General features: G+C 40.9%; 1 protein-coding gene across 1 annotated transcript; it reads right to left on the reverse strand.

The window, feature by feature from the left end:
• Positions 1 to 463: 463 nt before the first annotated feature.
• Positions 464 to 4,817, reverse strand: LOC114254786. Its single transcript, XM_036290519.1, has 3 exons — positions 1,875 to 4,817; positions 1,512 to 1,755; positions 464 to 1,389 (listed from the first exon to the last, which is right to left on the reverse strand). Exons 1-3 carry the CDS (start codon positions 2,126 to 2,128, stop codon positions 1,123 to 1,125), a joined length of 765 nt encoding a protein of 254 aa, XP_036146412.1. The 5' UTR covers positions 2,129 to 4,817; the 3' UTR covers positions 464 to 1,122.
• Positions 4,818 to 10,499: the final 5,682 nt, after the last annotated feature.

Genomic DNA, 10,499 nt, shown 5'->3' on the forward strand with positions numbered 1-10,499 from the left:
GATGCACAAAAAATTTTTTAACTAACGTATGATCTCGTAAAAGAATATGAATATTCATGTTAAGTTAAAGTTTTTTGTTTGTAACAATACACATGTGATGTAGTTTTTTATTTTTTATTTTTATAGTTTTTTATCTAGAAAAAATGATATTAAGCTTAAGTTTTTTTGTTTGTATTAATACACATATGTAATAGTTGTTTTTATTATTATAAACACTTTATATAATTATTTTAAACAACATACAATTTTAAAAAATGAGTATTATTAAGCTTAAGTTTTATATTTATTACTATGTGATACAGTAGAGTTTATATTATAAACATACGCTATATGAGTATTAAACCAAAGATTTTTTAATATTTATATACAATACTATGTAACACAAAAAGTTTATATTACCATTATTTATGTATAATTATACTACTGCTATAAATAATACTATTGTAAACATGCATATATGTATATTATTTGTATAGTTTATATTCCTACTTTTATAAAATAATATAAGTAAACGTCTTTTAACATTATATATTTACATATATAAATAAATATGCGAAGCTACTACACATGTTATATATTTGGAGAAATCTTTTTAGACAAAATTATTTTGCCATGGTACAGACCCTTCATTATTAAAATATGTACAAAACTTATCTCGCATTTCAATACTTGTCCGAGTACTCATATATGATCCTGTTCGGTGTACTTCGCGATAGGCAGAACTACATTCTAAAACTGTTCTCCAAGTTCCAGATGTAAAACCATTTTCATCAAAATTATCAACCATATCTGTAGTCACGTATTCATTGATGTTTATGTCTTATTTTCGTAACCAATTGTGTAAACACACAATAGCTTGCACAATTTTCTCTACAGTTTCTACTTTGGCAATTATTGGCTTTCTCAATATTTGGCCCTGACTGGCAAGAATGCCAAACGTATTTTCTATAGTTCGTCTGGCACGGCTCAATCGATAGTTACATACATTCTTTTCTTTAGTCAGCCCGCCTCTTCCTGGATATGGTCGAAGCAAATATTCCTTTAAAGGGAATGCTTCTTCCCCAACTAAATAACATGATAATATAGGACCATTTTCAGAAATAATCTCTGCATCTGGTATATTCATTTTTTATGTTCAAATTTTTTTCCAAACTGGCATTCTTTAAAAATGCCACCATCGCTGCGTCTACCGTAGGCTCCAATGTCAACAAATGTGAATACATAATTAGCATCACATATTGCCATTAAAACGATACTATGACTGTTTTTATAATTATAGTATGTAAAGCCGTTAGCAGGACACTGAAAAAGTACATTAAATTTTATAATAATTATAATACGTTCAATTTCTAAATTGTAAAATTGAATGCAAATATTGCTAAGCGACCACTTTCATTAATATATTAGCTAAAATCTTGAGATAAAAGAATATTCAATTATGCTTTGATTGTAATGTTATATACATTATATAAATGACGATAAATGTATATACAAATTATTAAAATACATACTTGAATAACAATATGTTTTCCATCAATGGACATTGCACCTATGCAATAAGGAAAATTACAACGATTTTCAAAATCTTCTGCAATAGACAACCAATTTTCTTTAGTTAAAGACGATGGAAGGACGATTGGACATAAAACATTCCACAATACTTCACATGTTTCAGATATAATATTGCTTATTGTTGTATATCCTAGTAAGTACTGATATGACATTGATATCATTGAGTCACCAGAAGCCAAGTATCTGTGTATTTTAAAAAACAATAGCTGTAAAATTTATACTATCTATATCTTATATTGCCTACGATGTCTCTTTTATATATTTTTTATATAAAAGTGTGAGATAAATATAATGAAACAAACCTTAAAGTTAAACACAAACGTTCTTCAGCACTGACAGGCTCCCTGAGAAATGTCTGTTTTTGAAGTTTTGGACCAACCATTTGTAACAACTTCTCTAATTGTATAGATGACATGCGAAAATAATTTAAAAACCTTGCACTTTCTAATTTTATATATGCCAAAGTAGCTTTATAAAATCCATATTTATCATGATTTTTAAATAGTGGTGCAACCCAAAACTTTTTTTTAGAATAATGCCTTTTTTTGTTAAACATATCAACGATATTATAGCAAGACTGATATTATTTTGATTTTCAATTTTACGTTCTTGAATAATTCGATTACAATTTAATATCCAATTGTAATATTTTTTTTTTTTTATTGAAGCCATCACACCCAACTATGTATATTATAATAATGCTGATATACTAATACACGAAAAACGCGAAATCTGTCGATGAACTTTATATTTTGTCGCTACTATTCCCTTTTCATGTACAAAAATTGCCGCTATAATATTCTGCGACAAAATTCGTCACGTGATCCTTTTTGTCGCTCAAACGGTCGATTTCAGCAGCACGTGAAAAGGCACCTTAACAATAAAGGAGGAAAGGCATCTGATTGGCCGGTCTTCATGATCTCATTAACGTCTGCGTATACGTCGCGTGCACATGAACTTAAGTTTCATTTGAAAATAATTGCGTCAACGCGAGCATTATTCCCTTTCTATTTAACAAGCACTGAAAAGTAAAGGTAGAGTGATACTCGTCGATGTTTGTCAAGTAAAACGTAACCTTAATATATGTTAATAGACACTCATATGGCTTCAGCACGCGGAAATTAACGCTTTCCGCGTGACAAGAAGCGATAGCTAATCAACGTGCTGCTTTTTAGTAAAAGCTGTAAGTTTATTGGCTTTGTGTTGCTTTTTGCCACGCGGTAAGCGTTTCGCGTTCTATGAAAAAAAAAAATCACAAATACAATTAGGATTGAGTTTAGAGACGTTAATTGTTGTTCCAATTTTTTGTCTGCCCGCGGTTTGATCTTTTTTAACTAATTTGTTGTTACAATTAAGATGTTGTCTTAATTGTATGGTATTCTTTGATTATCTTATAATTATTACGCCATGTTTTGTGTATAATAATTTAGTATATAACTTGTAGCGTGTGGTTTTCAATGTACTGTAAATCTCAAGTCGAGTACGAGACAGTCATGCAATAGAGTAACGTCGAATGGCTATTATCTATCCGTCATATAGAACTATTGATATTTTATTTTCAACATACGACTTTAATATTCATTAATTCCATTGAGTTTTTAATGCGAGACATCTCCTCTCCTATTCCGCGTACCGAGAACCTCGCCCCTCTGCCACTTCGTGTAGAGACGGGCTAGCAGGCATTCGGCTGTCGTGCGAAGTACCGAGATTTGCGAATTTTGTGCGGCGCGGATTTCGCGCCTGGCGTCCAACTAATGTTAAGGAGCACGACGAAGTTGTAGACGCGAAGAAAAGTAACATATAACGTCGCAAATTTGGCGCCCAACGTGGGGTCCATGATATAACGAAAGGATAGAGGAGAGAGATCGCAGTACTGTCGTCTCGAATATTCGTGCCGCATTTTTGCATGTGCATGTGTTCTGTTGTGTTTGCCCCATTATATTATCTTTCTTTTCTTTCTTTTGCTATTTTGCTTATCTGAAAATTTTTCTGTATTGTATATTTGTGTTCCCGATTTATTAGATATTGTTATTATCGCCCTGATTATTGTTGATGCCCTAATTATTATTGTTGTCCCGATTCTAAGTGAAGTACGGTGCGTGAAATTTAGTGTGCCATCGCGCGTGACCTTGCGTGATAGAAGCGTGTACCGAGAGATCGAGGCGATTGCTTCATACGCATACCGAGGGATTGCGCGCGCGCGCGCCGGCTCGCGAGCGTAAACAATGCGCCTCGCACCGCGTGCTATGATCTGTTCGTCGTAAGTGAATGCCGCTGTACGACTTTACTATCGCGCTTGTTTTGGGGTACCGAATTTATTATTTTTCATGCGATGTGCCTATATTAGTGAGGACTTAGGGAGCGTGTTCCGTGATATAATTGTTTTGCGTTTATTTTCCTCATCCCGCGTGACAGCCTCGTGAAGCTCGAATTTCTGTGATTAATGTTTATGATTTTCGCGACGTGCGTTGCCGTAACAGACTCAGCAGGAGTGTTGTGATAATTCCCATCGAGGCCTATTGTTGTTGTGAATTTCGTGATATTTATTGAGGTGGCCTCGGCCGGGAAGTCGTTGGGATTTCGATCTTATACTGAGTATTGTTGCTGTGGAGTGCACGGAGCGCACACCGAAATAACGAAACACCGAGCTTACTGTGGGTTCGATTGGAGCTGGATACCGAGATATTCGTGTGATTCCTGTCATTCGCGTGCTTCGTGATACCGCAACAACCACCCCCGTGGAAATGGATAGATGCGCTTAGTACCGAGGAGATTCGGCAGAAATTGGAGGAGAGGAGGGAGTCCATTAAGGGGATCCACCCTACCCTTAAGCGAAGACTAATCCGATATAAGGCCCTACAGGTCGGAGAAGCCCTCTGACACCTCCGAAGTATCCGCGGGAGAGTCGAGCAAGGAGGATGGAAAATTTGAGGGCGCACTACAGGAGGTTTCGCGGTGCCCTCCGTCGATCCGACCCCCTCCGCGCGTAGAGCTGACGGCCCCGTCTCCCTTCGTGCAACCGCGGGTAGAGTTAGCAGCCCCGCCCTCCCGTGAGCGACCACGTGTGGAGCGGGCGACTCCGTTTCCGCGCGATACGCCACGGCGGGCGTACAATCCCGCTACCGAGGTTTACAACATTATGAGAAAATAAAATTTGAATTTCACAGGAATCAAAGGTAGTGACGCGTTTTTAATACGAATAGAGGAGAAACGCGCGCTGATCCCTGTGGAGGACGAGGACCTATTTAAATGTCTGCCCCTTTTCCTGAGCGGCATTGCGTTGTACTGGTACCGAGCGAATCGCGTGCATTGGCGTACGAGGAGAATTCGAGTGCGCGTGGCGTACCCAATTCGGGGACCCGGATTTTCAATTCGCATTGCGCGATGAAATCATGCGGCGAACGCAGGGGGCGGCCGATTTCCTTACATGCATTCAGGCTTTGTTTGATGGATTGAGCCCCTTGTGGCACTTACAAGAACGATTAAATTACGCGCATCGAAATATGCTGCTGCGGTTGCAGGTGACGGTGCTGCGCGATAAGATCTATGATTTCCGTTCATTGGAAAGGCTAGCCACGCGGGTGGAGTGTAGTTATAATGCCGCGGAAAATTACTGAGCCCCACCAAATCTCGAACGTTCCATCTTCCCGGAGCTAGCGTACAGGCCCCCCGCGAGAATTCTAAGGCGATTCCTGCAGTAACCGCCGCGGGGTTAGACGTACCGAGAAAGAAGGGAAAAGGTAATTTGGGGGAAGGCGACGCGAAACGGAACGGTAAAAAGACAACGGCAGCAGCGGAGACATCCACTACCACTACGGCGAGTGCAAATGCGGCCGCATCCGTCGCGTCGAGTGCACCGAATACGTTCCGCACATCGGAAATTCGCTGTTGGAATTGCGGGAAGCAAGGGCATCTCTCTAGAGAATGCGAGGAATCTCGAAAGATTCATTGTTATCGTTGCGGGAAGCAAAATTTTACGGTTAGAACGTGCCCTACGTGTTCGGAAAACAGGCGTGAGAGTTGGTAGGACCCTATCGACTCCAAGCAATTCGGACGAGGCCCGCGAGTTAGGATCGATACCGAGTATCGCGCACTCGTATGTCACCTTGGAGAGCGTTGAGATTCCCCCTTTGCGATACTTTACGATTTGTGTTAAAAGTAAACGAATAAATAAACGCTTTAGTGGATTCAAGTTCGAGCCCTACGTTATTCGGGAGGAAAGGTATCGACATTATTAGAGATTTAGGCTTACCGAGTTTGCGAGACCGGGGAGGCACAGATCCGGATGGCGAACGGGCAGATCGTTTCCGTGGGGGAGACCGTGGCGGTGCCATTAAAATTGAAAAATATTACGCATACCCTTCCGGTGGGTCTACTGCCAAAATTAGCTGTACCTTGCATTATCGGAATGGACTTTCTACGAAGATTTCGCGTTTGCTTAGATTTTGCCGCCTCAGAGTGACATTTTGCGGAGAGCCCCGCGGAGCGATACCCCTTAGCGCGGAGAGCGATACCAAGAGATTGTGTAGCGGCCTGCCCGAGCTTACCCAGACTCAGCAGAGTGCCCTCGAAAATTTTTTAAAACACGGTACCGACGCCTACCGAGATTCCTGTGGTAACGTCCCTTGCAGAACACCGAATTGACGTGGGATCACACCCGCCTATTAGGCAATGATGTTACATAGTATTACCTTGCGTACAGGAAGCCATACGCGGGGAAGTCGATAAGATGTCGATAAGCCAGCGGGATAATAGAGCCTTCCTTTAGCGAGTGGTCGAACCCCATCGTTATGGTGAAAAAGCCTAACGGGAAGTATAGGTTTTGTCTGGATTTTCGCAAGGTAAATGGCGTTTCTAAGAAGGATGCATACCCTCTACCTAATATGAACGGTATTCTCGATAAATTACGTTCGGCCAAATACAACTCTACTATAGATTTGAGTCAAGCTTACTTCCAAATTACTTTGGCTAAGAACAGTCGCGGAATTACCGCTTTTAGCGTACCAGGGAAGGGCTTTTATCATTTTACTCGAATGCCATATGGCCTAACCGGAGCTCCAGCCACGTTCCAGCGGCTCTTAGATAAGTTAGTAGGACTGGAAATGGAGCCATTCGCATTTGCCTATTTAGATGATATAGTTATTGTCACACCGACTTTCGAGGAACACCTGGAATGGTTAGGATGTAACCGATCTCAGAAGTTGGAAAATAAATTTCGCAATAGTAATTTATTTAATCAAACCTTTGCGTTGTATCGCTCGTGCCTCTGCACCGGTCGCCAGCTCTTTTATTCTCCTAAGAGCAAGGATCAATAAAATATTTAATCTTCATTTTCTTTTTCAGGTTCAACTGCAGCCGTCGGATCGTTTCTGGACATCAGGATCGCCGCCTTCGTCAGGATCGTCGCCACAGGTAGGTAGAATTTTATTCAGGTAATCCAATGGGAACACTTAATAATTTTTTCACTTTTATTTTCAGATTTCACTAAGTGATGCTTTATCTCCACGATGGATATCATGCATGGAACGTAGCAGGATTGTGAATTAATCACTCAATGTATTTGATTTTGTAAGACTCAAATAAAGGTTTATTCAAACACAACATAATATTAATTTAATAACAATGTCCCGAACGCGTCGCTTTTTCACATTCGAGTTCGTTTATCCTCCTTCTCACTTCTTTACAAAACTTATGTACATATCCCGAACGCGTCGCTTCATTCACAAACGAGTTCGTTTTTATAGATTATAAAACCTGTCACCGGAAATGTTATCAATTCCGCGTTGAAAAATCCGCTTACTCGCATTCAGCGAATTTCGTGTAATCACTACGCGTGTTCGCGTTAACGAATTTTTTAATACACTCTGCTTCGGCCTTTTTATTAATCGCAAATTACGCGATAAGCCTAACACGCACGAACGAACGTATCAAAATTATCATTTTTTGTTATCGCGGTGTGAAGTCCGCGGAAAGAATTAAGACGCGACTTGTTATCTCGCACGCTAACTCTTTTGGCCGCGAAAGTCGTGCTCAATACGCGAAATGATCTTCTCGGCGCGTGCGGGTTGCCCGTCTCAAAGATCCGCGTAAACTCTCTTGTTCCGATGCCGTGTCGTCGCTCCTTAAGGTGCCTTTTCACGCTGACGCTTGACGCTCATTTTCAGCGTCAAAAAACATCACGTGACTAAAAATGACGAATGGGTATCTTTACTTTTAGTCACGTGATGTCTTTTGACGCTGAAAATGAGCGTCAAGCGTCAACGTGAAAGGGCCCCTTTATACTCAGACGCGCCGCCGTCGCCGCAATCCTCCCGTCGACCAATCAGAGCTCTTCGTATTCTCCTCGGATTCCTCATCCTAATCCAAGTCACACTAGGGACGCTCATCGTCGAATAGTACCATCGTCCAATTAGCAGCAACTGTGCCTGCGATGCTCCCCTCCCGAGGCTCTCGACCAATGGCATCATTCGGGCTCGGGTATCGTACAGGAAAATGCGTGTAGCACTTGGCACTTAAAAGTACCGGTGTTTTAACGTTACATGAGCAAACTTCTTTGTCTGCGTGTTGCGGCTGCATTTTCGAGTGCCACCAACTTGCACTTAATTCTAACTTATGTAAATTAACGGAATAAATGATTTTTAACATAGGATTCACTTTATATCAGTACAGAATAATATCACGAAATTGTGATCAACATGCAATACACATATGCTACTAAAAATATTGTCCACAGACATAAAATAATAATAATGACTAAGAAAAGATAATAATCTAACACTTGCTCAAGGAGCTTATTCATATTAGTGAAAAATAATTAAGTACGCTAATACTCAAGATAAAATTAATCATGACTCTAACTCTTTGTTTGTTCAACGAGTCTAAATAATAAAAAATTACTAAAAAGTGAAATATCACATTGCGCTTGTATAACGCTTGCTTAATAATAAAAAAAAACTTATTGCATAATCTTTTTGACAGTTTTCTGTCAGATTACTTGTAATGACTCAGATTTCAAGCTTACTTAATATTTTAAATGCTAATTAACGTATTAACGCTATAGGCTATAAAATATATTAAAAATTAAAATAAATTTTTGACAGATTTTTCCTTTCGTCAAACCAATAAACAAGACTCTAGCTTTCGCTAAACATAAAATTACATGCAAGCTACTAAATTTAGTAACGCTATAAACTTCGTATAATATACATATTTCAAATAAACTAAAATATAAAAAATTATATAATCAAAATAAAAGGAATTTAGTTCGCGGTTTTTCGTCTTTTCCGCGCAATTTTATTTGCTTCCGCGCTCCTCTAACCTTTCTAGTCTAACGCACGACTGTTTCGTCGCGCTCCGCTCACCGCCGTTGTCCGCGACCTTTGCTGCTACCCCCTGGTCGTCTGGGATTTTACTTGTCGATGGTGTAGGTGACCGCTCCGCTCTATCATCTCCTGGAGGCGGTTTCAAAGACGTGTTTTAGCGAAAATCTCGTCAACAGGCCTTACCGTTAATACCGAGAAGTGTGAATTCTATCAATCTCAGGTTCGTTATTTAGGCTTTATAATGCAAAAAGACGGTTTAGCGGTGGACCCTAAGAAAACTCGCCCTGTTTTAGAATACCCAGCTCCGCGAAATATTAAGTTACGCCGATTTTTAGGCATGGCGAGTTGGTATCGGCGCTTCATCCTCCAGTTCGCTTCCGCTAGTGAGCTCCTCACGAGGCTGTTAAAAAAAAAGCGCTGGGAGTGGGGAGAACAGGTAGAGGCCTTTGAACGGATAAAAGAACATCTCTCTACTACGCCGATATTAGTAGGAATTCGTGCTTCAGACCGACGCGAGAGTGGGTATCGGAGCGGTTTTAACGCAAACAATTGAGGGCGAAGAACGAGTAATCGCATTCGCGAGTAGAGACCTAGCGGATCCGGAAAAGAGATACTCCGTTACCGAGCAGGAATGTCTGGCAGTGGTGTGGGCAATACACAAGTTTAGACCGTATTTAGAGGGATATTGTTTCACTGTCATTATGGATTATAGTAGCTTGCGCTGGCTTCACAATTTAAGAAATCCCACTGGTACGTAGGTTAGCAAGATGGGCACTAGAATTATTAGAGTACGACTACGAAGTAAAGTACAGAAAGGGAGCGCTGCACCACGTTCCGGATGCACTGTCGCGTATGTTCGAGGATAGAGAAAATTCGGGTACCGAGGTCATATTGGTGGCGGCCGCCGGAGCCATCGTCGCCGAAAATACTGAGGATGAGTGGTACAAAACACGTTACGAGCAGGTGCGCGCGAATCCGAAGCGTTTTCCCCAATGGAAAATTGTCGAAGGCCAACTGTATTTTTTAAGACTGAAACCCATTGTTTCCGATATTATAGAGGATCTGGACAGATGGAAGCTCGTGTTGCCGCGCGAATTACAGGCGCACGCGTTACGCGAATCACACGAAGCGCCTCAGGCCGGTCACCTGGGTATCGATAAGACGTTCCAACGTTTAGCCGTCATGTATTTGTGGCCGAAAATGTTTCGGGACGTGGTAAAGTATTTGAAAACTTGCGATATCTGTCAACGAACAAAGGTAGAACAGACGAGTCCGGCGGGAATGATGGGCCGACGCGTGGCGGAGAGCCCCTGGTTGGTAATCGCCGCGGATATTATGGGTCCGTTACCCCGTAGCAAAGCAGGTTTCCAGTATCTTTTGGTAGTGCAGGATTTATTTACAAAATGGATCGAGTGCCGAGCGCTTCGAGCGGCAAACGGGGAAAAGATTAAAGAGGCCTTAGAAGATCTCGTAATATCGAGATGGGGCACCCCAAAATTTTTACTAACAGATAACGGCACTGAATTTGTAAATAAAGTCATGAAAGCCTTTGCAAACAGGAATAAAATCGTGCATACCACCGTACCGCCGTACCATCCCCAAGTC

This window comes from Monomorium pharaonis, chromosome 1, assembly GCF_013373865.1.
Source record: "Monomorium pharaonis isolate MP-MQ-018 chromosome 1, ASM1337386v2, whole genome shotgun sequence".
NCBI classification, from domain to species: domain Eukaryota; kingdom Metazoa; phylum Arthropoda; class Insecta; order Hymenoptera; family Formicidae; genus Monomorium; species Monomorium pharaonis.